Source organism: Bombus pyrosoma, linkage group LG7 (genome assembly GCF_014825855.1).
Source record: "Bombus pyrosoma isolate SC7728 linkage group LG7, ASM1482585v1, whole genome shotgun sequence".
Classification (NCBI taxonomy): domain Eukaryota; kingdom Metazoa; phylum Arthropoda; class Insecta; order Hymenoptera; family Apidae; genus Bombus; species Bombus pyrosoma.
In genome coordinates, this window is record NC_057776.1 from 17,216,988 (window position 1) to 17,232,865 (window position 15,878).

A 15,878-nucleotide genomic window follows, 5' to 3' on the forward strand; every position below is an offset into this window, starting at 1 on the left:
TGATTCGCTTGTTAAATAGTAGCGTATTGTTAGCGATGAAGTGCAATGTTATCTTCAAGGAACATAAAATGTTTGGCTTAGGACATAGAATATCAATTGTCTAACGATATAGCATGTGAATTTTATAATATCTTCCTTTACGAAAGAAATATCTATAAATTTATTATTTATTTTTCTACAAGTTTTACAATTTCGTCAGTGATTGTTTGATCCACTCGATAAGAAATTTTGAACGTATAAGATTTAAATAGAAATAATGGTATTTCCGTTATCAGGATTTTGATTTTAAGGCTCGCTTTTGTCTTAACGTAGAGTGTCAGAATTAGATAAGGAACGACAGATTCTTGGCCAGCAGCGAATTGTCGTGGTCATGATTCGATGTGAAGTAGCTTTCTGCTAGATTAGTATGGTAAGTCAGTATGGTAAGATTAGTGTACATAAATATTTCGATGTGATAAGTTTTCCCAATCATTCCTGGTATTTCTCACGCGAAAAATTTAAAAAAATACACAAAAATGTACAAATTAAAAATATTGACGTAACATACGTGTACAACAACATTCGGAAATAATTGCATTTTAAACGATGATTATATCAGTTCACTGAAATAAGGAACAGGTGGAATAGGATAATTGAAGAAAGAAAAGAATCGGTTTTAAATTCAACAGTTATGTACACATTTATTGCGAGTAAGAATATTCATAATAAATAGGAATAAATAATAATAACAATAATAATATACCATTGTCGTTAAATATAATCTCTTAAAATATACTATTATCTTTGGTACTCGTTTGGTATAATTCCTCAATGAAATATAACGATTGGCTCCTTAAAACCAAGGCACGATTGCCACGATGTATCTCGAAGTCTACAAACTTAAATCAGCACGCTGCAATGACGCTGCATCGAAGGTCAGGAATTTGATCTTCGAATAATCATCGTTCGGACTACGATCACCTTTTTTGCAGCAATTTTCGCTTTCGAAAATTGTTGAGAATCTCTTCGATACTTTGATCTTCCGCGTTTATAACAATTTTTCCTAGAACATCACTGGAATTCATTCGAATTTTTGCTTCAAACAATCCTGCAAATTTCTATTGTAAATTTCATCGTTGTTTTTGGTTCGAATCCAATCGAATCTTATTCTAAATTTCCCATCGCGAACTGCAAACGTTTCTACGTATTTCAATAGCAGATTTTATCATTGCTCTGGCTTCGAATTCGTTCCAATTTCTATTGCAAAGATATAGAAATTTCCGTGAATTTCTATCGCATATTTTATCATTCCTTTGGTTCTGAATCCATTCGAATTTTATTGGAAATTTTCTGTCGCGAAGCGCAGATATACAAACAAGTCATTATTGCTTTCGTTTGAACCACCATCCTTCCACCACTCTTCCCTTAATCTCTTCCGACACTCTTCTATAGAGCAACAACGCGATGAAAGGAATAGCCATAGTCTCCTTCTTAAACAAATAAACATAAACAGCCGCCAATAATAAAGTTAGGTCAGTTATATATCCCACCATCGACCTAACGTTATGCTTAGCCTCCATTGCCAATTGTTCCTCGTTCAGCCGACTCTCACGCCAAGCTTTTTCAGGATACTCTCTCTTTGCACTGGACCCACGTCTGGAAGACCTATACTTCTTACTCTCAAGAGCTTTCTGTAAACGTTCCATCTTCAATTCCACCGGTGTTTCGGCTCTACTCCTGTCTCTAGAACTAGACCTTGAAGATGCCTTCGAAGAAGGTTTCCTCGATCGACGAGGACCTTCGTCGACAGATCTCTCTCGGACAAATCGTTGTTCCTCCGAGCCAGTTCTCGAAGGAGGTCTTCTATCTTGTGACGGAGCTCTGACTCTGGTCTTGGAGGAGGACCTTGAAGAAACTCCTCTTTCTACGGACACGTTTCGTGACCTTGATATAGGTGACTGGCTCCTTGAACTTGGTCTACTCGTTCGTTTCTCTTTTACAGGCTTCGTGTCCCTAGCTGGAGTCGTTCCTCGAGAACCAGCACCTCTTTTAACCTGCGACTTCTCCTGTCTATCAACTTCACTTTTCTTCGTCTCTTTCGTCTGTTGAACCTGTTGAATTTCTTTAACGTCCTGTCTTCCATTTAGTTTCTCAGAGATCATGCTTATTACAGCACGATCCTTTACCTGATTTAAATCTTGGTCCTCGGAAAACGAAGATCTTCTAGAACTAGCTATACTGTCTCCAAGCCTCTTCTCCTCCGAGCTTCTATAATTAAACCGATTGGAGTGTTCCCTGACGATCTCGGTATAGTGATTAACCATCGCCATTCGTGCCTCGATATCTTCCTCGTCGACCTCTTCTTCCGGTGTAGTGGTCCTTGCCTTTGCCTGGATTCTGCGATTCTTCGCAGCTTCGCCAGCTGATAATACACTGTCAGTGTCTGATTCGGACATGACAGGTACCTTAAGAGGCTCAGATGTGATTGGTGGCTTTACTTGTTCTTCTTCATTCCTATTCACAGCTTGAACATTCGGAGGAAGTGATTTTCTAATTGGTTTCTCAGGAGGAATCGGTCTACCAAAGCTGTTCAGTGGAATCGGTTCTTCTTTAGGCTTCTTCAGTATAGATTTGGGAACAACAGTAGTTGGTGATACAGGAGAAACTGTTTTGGGAGGCGTTGGTGGTGTGACATCTAAAATAGGTATCCTGTGTGGAGGAATTGGTGGTGGTTCCGGTTCCACGTGTGGAACAGGCCTTCCTCTTGGATGATACGTGTCTTCTTCTTCCAATACCAGCCTGCCAAGGATTCTGGTCTTCAGAAGCTTCAGGTCTTCACTGTCAGCAGTGCTGACCTCTTCCGATGATTCTTCAGATGTTTCGATACTTTCTTCTTCCTCGTTTTCTATTTCCTCTTCTTTTGTCTTTTCTTCTATTTGTGAGGTTTGTTTCGATATCGGAGACAAATTATCTATTTGTGAGGTGTCTGGGAACATCTTCTCGTTGTGCGGAGTATCTCCATTGGCGCTGGGCTGCCAGGGTATCGATTCTTCTGGTGGTTTCTCTTCGACCAATGGTATGTTGGCGTCGTGCCACCTGCGCAGTGGTATGGTCGTGTTTTCTGGCTTGTCCAGCCCCCATGAAGTGACAATTGGATTCTCTGAATCGCTAAGTATATTGGGATCAGACATTGCTTCGACGTCTGGCAATAAATTAGGAATTAGTATTTTTAATGGACTTTTAATTTTTTCTGGTAGGCCTTCGCTTAGCCTCCTGCGATTTTTCTTTGACTGCCAATTCATTAGAATTGGCGAAGTGACAGTAGGGTTGGATAGTCGTCGTTTAAAGATGTCAGTTTCTGTCTCGGTGGCTGGTTTAGTTTCCATTGTTGCGGCCAGCTCTCCGGTTAATCGTTCGACTTGCACCTTTCTTTTGGCTACTTCGGAAGCTTCTTCGGCTGCCACTGCACGATAGAAGCGTTCCATGGCACGTTCGTGAAGAAGTTCTGTGGAGCTCACTGCTTCCCGGAGGGTTTCGACTACTTGGTGTTCCACGCTGAATAATTCTGGGAGGGAGAGAGACATGGGTGGCGGTATCAGGTCTTCGATGTCCTCTATGATGTCCCCTGCGATTTGCGGCGTTTCTGCGAATCGAAAAATTACTCTGAATTATTTTACTGCTCTAAATCCTAATAGCGATAAAAATTTCAGAATGAATGTTGGAAATGTTCAATTAGTGATATCACAATTTTAATGTATCGATCTTTTTAAACCCTTCCTTTCCAATAGATATTCTTGTCCTTAAAAATGTGTCATTTGACGTCATTCTGAATTTGAGAACATTCTATTTCACATATTAACATTTTTAACATTCATATAATCTCTTTCTAGGATTGAACGAAGTATAAATTCTTCAAAATCAGATATTTAATGTATTGAAACCTAATGTAACTTTATTGCTTCTGAAGATATTATTTAAATTCGTATTATTTTATCTATACTATTATAGAAATGAAATAAATTTCTGTTTTCAGTTATAATCTCACCTAAACTCTTTCGTCTTCCAACGATATCCTCCAGTTTCTTATCTTGATCTTGAGGGTATAAAACTAGCATAAACTCTGAACTTCCATGTATAACAGTATCATCATCCTCCCTAGGAGTGGTAGGTGATGTTGCTTTATCATCTAACGAGTGACTTTTAACGATTTGTGGCTCGTCGACGATCGCCTCTTGGTTCTTGAAATTTAAACTCAACGATGAACGAAGAGGTGAGTAACTTGAAGAAAATTCTTCTTCGTGTTGTTCTTGAATTTTAGGCATAGACAACGGTGACATACTACGTTCTCTGGACATCGAAACTGATCGAGATCGTGATTCTCTGTACGCTAACCGTCTATTAGATTCTTCTATCTCTGGTGGTGTTACTGTTACGGTGGCAACGGTTACTGGCACTGACGGAGGCTCCTTATTCTGAATTGAGTTCTGTTATAAATATAAGAAAAATTTCCATTTATTTTCGAAATAAAATTTGTTCGAAATATTAGAATTAAATATTTATTAATATTTTAATACCAATTATAACAGCATTTTATTAGTTTATATTAAAATCTACTATCACTGTATTTATACACATCACAGAGATTACAGAGAAAAATATGAGAAATATATTTCGGTGATTTTTTCCGAAACGAAAAATTTCATTCCTTACTGTTCTCATTTTATTTTTTGAAGTATTTTTCTTCACATAATGGGAAAAATGAATTTGTTAGGTCCAGAGATATATCTTTTAAAAGTAGATAATAAATTCACAAAGTTTTATACAAAGATATCTAAGAATACGGCTAGAGTTATGGCAATTGACATTCCTCACATGTATCAGAGGATTTCTGACTCAAATTTTCTTATCTTAAAAAATAAAATATCGTCAGTAAAATATAAAAGAATTGTTATTGCTATTTACAATTTTTCGTGCCAGTTTTATGCTACAGGTTTTCAAAGAATATTTTAAAAGCTATTTTAATATTTCTGAAATAAGAACAAGATTGAAATATAAAATCTCGAGAATTGTATCAGAATTAAAACCAATACAAAACAAAAACAAAAAAAAAGACACTTGCCTCAGTGCTTGGTAGATCCATAGCAACACTCGAACGAACCACGTGATTTCCAACCTGGTTTTCAACCTTTGAAATGGAATGATCCTTCGACCTGGCCGGAGGAACAGGTGGTGGTTCCGAATTGTCTACCGTGTCCAAGGCAAATTTCACCCTACTATCGGCTCTGGATGGTCGACCTGTGAGTCTCTGAGCTGATACCGATCTACTAGCTGGTCCAAAAGGTACGTCGTCATCTTCGTCCCGATTTCGAGCCTCGTCTCTTGTTAAGCTTCTAGTTCTTTGAGTAGGCACTGCGAAACTGACTTCTCGTTTCTCTCGCGATCTGATTTCTCTATGACTCTGCGACTTTCCGCTCAACGAGGGCGCCATTATGCTGAACAATCGAAGAAATATTTATTATCTAAAATTAGTAACACAGAAGTCTTATCTATGTCTAGAAATTGTGAAATATATATGTAAATTTTACATTGCTCCACTTTGCACTTTTCTTTTTTTTTATAAAGAAAACGTGAATATTCCATCTCCAAAAAATGGTACTTTATTCAGAACATTCGGATAATATTTGCAAAAAATAAAATAAAATTTTATAAAAATGGGAGCAACGTGAGTATTATGTTTCCAAATAACTTTACTTTGTTTAATCGTTTAATTGTGAAACGAACACACCCTCTTTTTATATCTGGAATGAAGATTACGTCGCTCTCCTCGCTGGGCTCGCTCACGCCATACGGATTCTCCGCTTTCACTCGAAATTTATACTCGGATCCTTCGATTAACTCGGACAACGTTGCTTTGGTTTGCCTACTCGTGATTGCCTTTAACCACACGTCCCAACCGACCTACGAAATAATTTTTAAAATGAACAAATCACCGATTAAGGCTAAGCTGTATCTTTATAAAAACAATTCCAATATTATTCTTTATCACCAACCCTATAGTACTCGACGATGTATGTGCCAATTTTGCAACCACCGTCGTCTTCTGGTTCTGTCCACGACAGTGTAACCGATCTCCCTAAGGTCATCGTGACTGTCGCTTTCCCAGGTCTTGCGGGTCGATCTAAAATCGCAAAGGCAATTTATTTCACATTAAAAATTTCGTAGAAAACATAATTCCAACTTTACATTTCTACCAAATTGAAATAATTGACTTATTTCGATTACAAAGAGAACACTTGTCTTATTTATGAGAATACAATGCAAAGTAATCCCAATTTTATTTCTAATAACTTAAAATAATATATCTATATTGATTTATTTATAACAACAACCTGTTACAGTTACTAAAAACGACGACGTATCCTCTCCAAGTTTATTTATCGCCTTAACAGTATATTCTCCTCTGTCAATTCGTTTAGCATCAGGGATCTTCAGGATCGATTCACCGTCCATCGTTTCGAAAATGTGTCTTTCGTCACTTGAAACCACTTCACCGTCGTGGTACCAAATCACCGACGCTGCAGGTCTTCCAGCTAATGACACTTTTAATCTAATTGTTTCATCTTGCTCGAAAAGAAGACCATCTTCGTATTGACGCGGAAGTCGTATCTTTGGTGGTGCTAGTTTTAAGAAATATAATTTAAAATTTGACTTTATACCGATTTGCTAATTAACTCGTAACAGAGGAAGCGATTTGTAAACCTTCTAGAATTAGTCTCGCTTTGGTACTAGCGTGACCAGCTCTGTTAGTGGCGGTGCATTTTATTTCTCCCTCGTCGTTGAGCGCGGTTTGATGAATCAGGAGAACGCTCCTGCCACTGTCCGTGATGATCCTTGTTCGCCTGCTACTGAAAATCTCGAAGCCATCTTTGAACCATGCGATTTTTGGCAGCGGAGACCCCGTAAATCGCACCACGAACTCAGCCTAGAAATAAAAACAAACAACGCAGAAGAATTAATATTATTGTAATTAATGATCTATTTTCAAAAATGAATAAATCAGTCGATCAATCAATTACGTATCTTGAGCTTTTTTTAAAGGATCTATTCCCAAAAGTTAGAATATTATCGCGTTAAGAACAATTTATCGTTAGAACTATCAGGGTCCGAATGATACAGCGTACGTAAGTAGCTTCGTCTCTGCCATATCTTCCCATGCTCTGTGTATAATAGATCGTTTATCTTTAAGATTAAATCTCTCACTGTTCTAGAGCTTCAAAAATCTGTCGAGAATTGTAGGATACCTATCAATATCTCTGCTGTGCAATACAATTTTCCGAGTTAAGTGATCAAAATTTATTCGTTAAAATTGGAAATTGGAAAGATATAAATTCAAGGATAAAGTTACAGTGACCAAAGTACAATATTAGTGTATACTCTTATTTTCCAAGCAAGTGTTTCTTTATCAGTTTCCACGTTTCATTTTTATAATATCAAAACTTTACAGGTGTGTAAGAGTATTTTCATATACTTTGATCTAATTAATTGATAGGTGAAATGCCAATAAATACAACGGTGGGACAATACTTTTTGTAATCACTATATGTTATCAACAACCCAATATGGCTATGAAGAGAGATATGCACCTAACCTCAATCATCTTTGTATTGGAATAAAAGTCAGCGTTAGATTTGTTCAATTAAGTTCACATTTAGTTCGTTAATTATAAGAACGACAGATTCTTTTTGATAGTTTTAGTTTCAATTGAAAGAATTACCTGCTCATTTTCGAGCACGGTGGTGTCCTTGACTTCAAGGTCAAAGTGGGGCGCGGATGAAGCGGATCTCTGCAAGGTCACAGTCAACGGATCCGAGATCTCGCTGGGTCGAGACAAACCAACCGCGTTCTGAGCCCTGACCCTGAATTGGTAGCGCCATCCTGGTTCGAGGCCGCTCAAGGTCAGTTCCGGAAAGGTGCAAAGCCCTGGTGTGCTGCGTACCCAGTGCTGCGAGCCGAGCCTTCGATGTTCGACCAAATAGCCGACAATGGCCGAGCCACCGTTACTTGGTGACCTCTCCCAACGAATAGCGACCACATCCGGCTGCGATTCGTCTGCTCCTGGTATCAAAATTGGCTTTCCTGGTGGCGCCGGAAGCCCTAAAATCACGGATAGCAATGTTTTCTGTATCTTTTTCATGTCATTTATTCGATGCTTAACAAAAGAATTGTTTGAGTTTTATTATTAGTTTCCTTTTATATTCTTAATAACTTATTATTAGTTCTCCTTGACATTCTTAATAAGTTATTGTTAGTTCTCTTTGGTATTCTTAAGGGTATTGCAGTTACAGTTTAAAAATAATTAGTAAAAGATAATGTGCTGTTATTTCGAACAAAGTACGAATAAATACGTATCTTTGTTTGGCGATCAATAATTTGTGAATAATTATATTTGGTAATAAAAATCAATTGTTTTTGCGGATTCGTTGATGGATGAAAATGTCGCAGGGTTAAGTTTGCAAATTTACTTCGATAACGTCACTTTTCGTGGACCAGTTTGGTTAATATTTATCGTTAGTAGAATCATTAGCGACTATCGAAATCGTTAGAGTAACCTGTAACTCTAAAAACACAACGCATTAAGTTATCCCATTTTTACATAACCTCAACATTGAGTATATTTAAATATGTTATTATTTGTCAAAACTTCATCAGATTCCTTAAATTCGTTTTTACATCTTTCTTCTAACTTTGGGGACGGATCATGTGGAATTGGGCAACACGTTTTTTCAAAACGTTTGTTTACTTAATATGCTATTTTGAACATAACATGGCTACCTGCTATCCGTCCATCTATATGTTGTGAATTATTTTTCTTTTATTCTTACTTTGATAATACTTGGTTACATTACAAGTGAAAAACAATGAGAGTTGCTGTATATTTTGAGGAAATGATTCATTAGCCTGAATGATGGTATTTAAAAGAATTCCTCGGTTAATAAGTTCACAGAAAGCTCGCACGTGCCAGAACGATGCTCGCATATGCGTAGAACACACGTTCTCTAATACAGGTCCGCAGGTGGCGCTCCCAAAATAAAATTTGAAAGTGTTTGGCAATCCTGGGGCCGCTGCTTCGTTGTCCTCAGGTCGAGAAAAACTATGCGAGCCTGTGGTGTTGGACACCGGCTCGACGTGTCTTCGGCGCTCTTTTACAACGTGCCTATCGTCTTTGAATCGATTCTGTGTCTATCTAAATGTTGTGACAATCAATTACCATCGAGCATGTGTTTAAAGAAGAACAGAAAGAAATTGTAAATACTTGATCGTTTTAATTGATCATTTATAGCCATGTTAAACATCATACTAAGTTGTTAACGACTTAGTTGAAAGTATAAATCGAATCTTATAATCCTTGGAAAAAATTGAATCGTTTAGAAAATTTTAATATTTGTAATATTTGATTAACACGTATCGCTATGCTACAAATGCTAAGAATCAAACTGATTTCTTTAAAATCTACTTTTTGGGGAGAGTACATATATTTTTCCAAGAATGAATTCCTCAAGCGTATAAAAAGAAAGATTTTATTTTTATGAGAAAAATGATGTATACATACGTAGGTATTAGATGTTAAAGTTAGTTACTCGTCAAAGGATTTTACCCACTTAGAAACGTTTATTTCTATTAATATTCCATACATCTTCTAAAATAATATTTGAACCGAACAAAAATTAAACATACACACATACGTCATAGAAGATTAGTAAGTAAGGTATTAATGAAAGCGATTATCTTTAAGAGATTAATTAACAGGGGCATTACGTAGATTTTCACTGTTCCTCACAGATAGTTGGTAAGCATGATACAAAGTAGGCAAAAATATGTTTCATCCGATAGATTGTATTTTCATTTGTTCCTTCCACGCTGCCTGCCCATCGCTAACCGACCCACCATCGGCTATTAAAATAAACGCCCTCAACGCGTACGAGTTAATTTTGGATAACCGGTTGATTTGATAGTAAATAAATACACGATCTTCGGATAAACCTCCATAGAAGCTGCCACTGACAGAGATACAGTCTCTCGTAGACTATCACGGAAAATTTCACCGATATTCTACCAATTGTATCAACAATTTCCAATATCGATCAACATTTCACCCTCTGTAACAACGTGATGTAGAAAATCGACGATCCCACTGACCTAATGAACTTGCCGATTAGCCTAATTCCTCGTCCGTTACCGATCACTCAAACGTTGCGCGGGCATGACAGATCTGTCGGCAGAAGCAGCCTAATTTTAGCTATCATCCCACTATCGAAGCAAGCCAATCGAGAGACAGGCACACTGAGCATCGTCACACTCGCCACACCGTTACCGGAAGCTCTGTGTCACCGCACAGAGCCCACAGTCACCATATCTCACGTCCCCTCAAACACCTCCTGAACCCTTCATAATTTCATTCGAGAAGTCCGATTCACGGCAGAAAAGTTCTAAACTAAATGAACAAAAAATTGACAAAGAAAATTTATGGAAATGCATCATGTGCAAACTAGAAACTTTTATTCGTCTATCGAGTCTCGATCAAGATGGCGATCGGTTGTCGCTGTTCCAAATGACGCGTTCTAACGATCTCATCCCTCGAGATCGGTTCGCGAGTCATCAGACGGCACAGATCAAGCAACGTAAACGCGTTTGCACAGAAGCAATGTGTCTACCTGATCCCTCCCAACGTGGTCTCCTAGTGGCAGAGACTGGCTGACTTTTGGAGTAGTGGCTCTTCGTGGTGGCGTTGCCCATGATCGTTACTCCTCTTCCTCTTCCACGTCGAGCCCGGCTCGACGATCACTCCGTTCCTGGCCAGTTTTTCGACGGTTCTTGGACCATCGAGCGTCGAAAGATCCTCATCGATCGACCGAGAGTTTCCGTGGTGATCGGTCGAGGAAAGTGGGGAAAGCCCTCGAGGTGTCTCCCCGAACTGTCTCTCGAACGATGGCTGAACCGAACTCGCGAGAGAGTAAGAGGGAAAGAGAGAGAGAGGAAGAACGTGTTCGGCTCGATATAGCACGAGGCTCGGTGCAGCACTGCCGGACCTCTTCGTGGCCGACGACCGTGGCGACGCCAGCCTCTTCGGGCTTCCTCCTCGAGCTATCTTTGTCCCACTGTATCTGGCCTCTTTGTTTTCGTCCGAAATCCCTCGAAATCCTATGAAAACAGCCACAGCTTCGCTGTTTAACTGCTGACTCTGTAGCTACGGTGATTGAAATCGGCTGTTTCGATTGTTGCCGAGTTATATAACGTGTCTCCTCGGTGAACATGACCGGACGTTGCTGACACCTCCTGGGAACGCGGGAGTTAAGAGTACAATCGTCAGAGTGTTTAAAATGACCAATTTGTAATTTTTGTGGAAATATAGATACGCAACGCGTTTCTTTGGGAATTTACGACTTTTATAAGTGTTTTTGGGGATGATTTGATCGATATTTTGGAAATTTAGGGACGAAGGTTCTGTAGAGATTTTTCTGAGTTTTAATATTTCGCCTGAGGTTCGTCGAACGTTTGGGTTAGGTTAGTTCGTCCATGCGTTATGTATTTTGTTAAAGCATACCCTTTGTTCTGATTTCTTTGGTACAAGTTTCGTATTATATTCGTAAGCAATTCTAGTGATGAAAGAAATCAAGTCCGACAAATAGATCGATGCTGTTGCTTTCAAGTTCGAGTTACTGAAGCGTTTGATAATTTTGACGATAATTATTCCCTGTTATTATAACGAGAATACATTATAAATTTTGTTGAATTTCTACTTTATCATTATTCACAGTTTCAATGATTTTATAATATACGAGGCGTTCGAAAGCCACACAGATCACCTCCATAAATTCACAACTACAGAAAAGTGGCTATATTACAAATACTGTTTTTTAAATACCATAGAATTTATCATCGTTTATGTTATCTTGTTGCGACGAGTGAACTTATGAGAAAATCATCAAATCATTCGTCGCTTGAGAAATGAATATTAATTGTTTTATTTACATAATGAGGTTAGAAAATTAATAAAAGGTGAATTTGACTAATCGGTACAACTTCTCGTTCAAAGGCTCGTATAATAACGTCATATATGGAAAAATTATGAAAATTAAGCTCTAGCTATATCCTCCTCTGTGGAAAATTTTAAAATTCATAAGGAGCATCCATAACCTCATTTTTTTACTAGAAACAGTCCTCCTAGCGTTCGCGAACCTGCATTTCCGGTGACGTAAAGAAGTGCACGCGTTCGTGACGTCACTGCCCGATATTCTTACGCCCTGTGCTCGCTTCCAACGAGTCGATATCTCCCTTTGTCTTTTTTTTTCTCCGATACTCCCACTGGAATGTATCATACGCTTATATTTACGAAGGCACACCTTGCTTTTCACGCTGTTTGGTCAACGCCGGTCACTGACCTTGCCGCTCGCGCGTGCCATCGAGAAAAATAAAATGCTTTTGCATTATACATTAATTGCTAAAGAGCTCCAAATCAGGGAACAAATCGCTATCATCGCGTATAACAAGATTCTCTGTTCCGTTCCTGGTTTTAATTAACTCGTACGGTAACGCAAAGGCATGGTTATTAGCGTGCTTTTAGAATTTTTATTTCTCTTCTTATTCACAGATTCGAACATTCCCTAGTGTAGGTACGTATATAGCACATAGTACGTACATAGTGTAGTATAGTAATAAAATTGTAGTTATTCTCTTTACGAAAAACTTTAGACCGCCTAAGGTGGATTTGTAATTAATTTTAAACAATATTTTTCAATAGAATTACACGCGAAAGTGTTATAAAAATTGAACATATGATCGATCGTTAGAAAGAGGAGAAAAGTTTAAGCGGAAAATTTTTCATTGAGAGAATAGAAAGAAGGGAGAAGATCAAGGTTTATATGTGTAAAATATATTGCGTTTTCAGTGTGTTACCACATAGTTAGGTATCAATTTACACGAATGACGAAAGAATTTGAGGTTTCGTGCTGGACATGGGAACACGATTCCATCGTCCTTCGTAGTCATCTTTTATACCTCGAAGTGGGACCATTTGACATCTTGTACTCGTCAACGATGATGGCATAAAAAAGAAGACGATCCTGATTCCTTTCAGTGGTCGTTGAAAGATCTCTTACATTATTTATTGTTATCTTTTAATTTATAAAGGCTTAAGATTTATTTTTCAAGTAATAAAAATGGTATCGTATTTTTGTAGCATTCTTGTAAAATAATTATTGACGTGGATAAAAATATTTATTCCTGTAATTAATTAGCGTATTGAATATTTGTAATGATGGATAATTAGTAAAAATGGTAAACGTTGTATGGCTTTGTTCTCAGGTGAGTTTCACCAAGTACACAATAGGTCCTGAGCCATTCACGATTGTGCCCCGGGATGAAATATTTTGCCAGCGTGCGTGACTTTAGCAGAAGAGGTCAATCGCACCTATAAATCATGCTGTAAAGAAATATTTTTCGCCAGGGCCACGAGGAACATATTGTAGCTTGAACGTCGCGTCGGTGACTTCATTGTTTGCGATTTCTGTCTTTTTGGAAATATTCCTTCTGCGAATTCTTGTGGCTTAAAAAAAAAAAAAAAAGAAAAAAAGAGAGAAAGAAGAAAAAGAAAGAAAAGAGGAAAGCAGAAGAACCTTTTTAAGAAATTCTTGTTATTAGCAAAAGCAGGACTGTGAGAAAGAACAACGCATAATTGAGCATCACATCCACGAGAACTGATTAAAATGTCGATTTTGACAACTTCACTTTATGCGTAAAATTTTTATTTACCGTTGCCCCATCTGCTTGTTCTGCATTAAATTATTTTTAATTTATACAGAAGATTACATTTCTCCAACTTTTTAGTATAAATACCTCGTTATGTAATACTTGGAAACTAACAGGAAATACAACTAAAAAGAATTAAATGACGAAAGTAAATCAAATACCGCTTTCGTATCTAGTCAGAGGAACAAAACTCAACGTCGATCTTCACCAAGTCGAACCAAACATTCCCAAAAATTATCAAAAATTATTTCGTCAGAGGGGCAAAACCCGACATCAATTTCCATCAAACCGAGCCAAAAATTATCTTCGTGCTCGATCAAAAGAAGAAATCTCAATGTCAACCTTCGTCGAACCAAGCCAAAGATCGTCTTTGTACCGAGTCAGAAGAACAAAATTCCAGATTCACCGAACAAAAACAGAAATTACGTTGGTACTTGGTCGAAGCAAGACTCGCTCTCGATATCGATTTCTGTCAAACCGAGTGAAACAAAGCAAAACCAAAAATCGCCTTTACATCCAGTCGAAAGAAGAAAATTTCCGTTCGAGCTTCGCCAAGTCAGACCAAAACAACTTCATCCTCGTCCGAACACATTCTCCATCGCAAGCACCCTAACTTTTGTCCCGTCCTATCAGATGGCTCGTCTAATTAAAAATCCGCTCTCGTCCTCGTACGCAGAATTTGCCTGGCACTGGCCATTTTTTCAGCTACGGCCGGCATTTTCGCGGCACGTTCACGCGGGAATACAAAAGAGGACGCGACTTCTCGGAGAAAGAGGTCGCGAAGGCGGGAAAAGGAGACGGAAGAGCACGAGGAAGAGAAAGGAGAAGGGGAAGACGGTTAATCGGTGCCAGAGTACCGTTGTACCTGAATGGAGCAGCGAGATGGCTTTCGGTTTCCCTGCAGCCTCCGTCGCAGCTGCAGCTCCGCTCTCTGCGTCTCTCTTATCTATCGCGAGTGTGGCTTTTTACGTGGACACGTGACTACACGTGTGTGCACGCGAAAGCGCGCGACAGTTTTTCTTTTCGCCGCGAATCGACCGCGTTACGCTCTACGCATTTCCGCCTTCGATTCCGCCCGGGGGACGACCGTTTCCAACCACGTGCACCTGCAGCTGGAACACGAGGACTCGTGCAACAGCTGCTAACGCCTTTGCTGGCTCGTGCTTACCGTTAACGCGCTATAGTCACGACTATGCATCGATTCTGTGAGTCGAAGACGATTCTAAAGAGCGAGACATTTTTCGGCTCGTTTGGAAATGACACGATTTTGTGACGTGAATCGACGAGCTGAGAAGCTGGGTTTGGGCATGTTGCGCGAAAGTTTGAAACGAGGGTAGTTGCTGTTTTTTGCGATGGTGAGAATACTTGCGCGCGAAGAAGAATTTAAGATCTTTGGACTTTTTGGGAAGGAAGTGAGTCCTTTGAAAGAAATTTCCTACGAGTTTTAATTGAAGTTTTAACGTGGTTGTAGAATGCTTCGTGCGTGATCGATGCAAGAGGTAAGTGGAAACGGAGAATTTGAAATTCTTGGGTTCTTTTACCGGGGTATTTGGTCGGGGAAACAAGCGAGTTTTGTGAAACAATCTCAACAAGAATTTGAATTCCAGTTGAAACGTATTGGTAGAATATTTGTTGCATGGTAGTCGTACAAAAAGTCGAGAAAAGTTGAAATTCGTGGATTTCTCGTATAGGATATTCGGTTGGGGGAGGAAGCCAGTTTTGTGACAGAACTCCGATAGAGATTTTAATTAGAGTTAAAATATCGTTCGTTGAAGATATTGCATGGAGTAAACGTGCAAAAGTTACTAAGTCGAGATTAGGAATTTAACATGTTCTGACTTTCCATATGATTTATTTCGACGAAGAAAAAGATTAATTTAATGAGAGAATTTTGACGCGGGTTTTGGTTGAAAATTTCAAACATAGCTATACAAGTTTTCGCATATTAAAAACGTACAAGCAGCAGGTAGGAACTGAACTGAAGGAACTGAAATCTTGGGAACTTTTATGCGAGTTACTTCTTTGAGGGAGAAAATTAATTTTGTAAAAGAGCTTACAGAATGTTTCGCGTATGTTAAATAGGCAAGCGAAAG

General features: G+C 38.6%; 1 protein-coding gene across 1 annotated transcript; it reads right to left on the minus strand.

The window, feature by feature from the left end:
• Positions 1 to 653: 653 nt before the first annotated feature.
• LOC122569052 (titin) lies at positions 654 to 11,066 on the minus strand. Its single transcript, XM_043729515.1, has 9 exons — positions 10,692 to 11,066; positions 7,754 to 8,133; positions 6,739 to 6,961; positions 6,369 to 6,656; positions 6,030 to 6,157; positions 5,765 to 5,937; positions 5,099 to 5,471; positions 4,025 to 4,463; positions 654 to 3,622 (listed from the first exon to the last, which is right to left on the minus strand). The coding sequence occupies exons 1-9, from the start codon at positions 10,771 to 10,773 to the stop codon at positions 1,362 to 1,364; spliced, it is 4,347 nt and encodes a 1,448-aa protein (XP_043585450.1). The 5' UTR covers positions 10,774 to 11,066; the 3' UTR covers positions 654 to 1,361.
• Positions 11,067 to 15,878: the final 4,812 nt, after the last annotated feature.

Coding starts and splice junctions, on each gene's coding strand:
- LOC122569052 (XM_043729515.1), bottom strand. CDS start 10,773: ATGGGCAACGCCACCACGAAGAGCCACTACTCCAAAAGTCAGCCAGTC. Junction 6,158..6,368: donor GTTTTTAGTAACTGTAACAG/GTTGTTGTTATA, acceptor TTGCGATTTTAG/ATCGACCCGCAAGACCTGGG. Junction 5,938..6,029: donor ACATCGTCGAGTACTATAGG/GTTGGTGATAAA, acceptor ATTATTTCGTAG/GTCGGTTGGGACGTGTGGTT.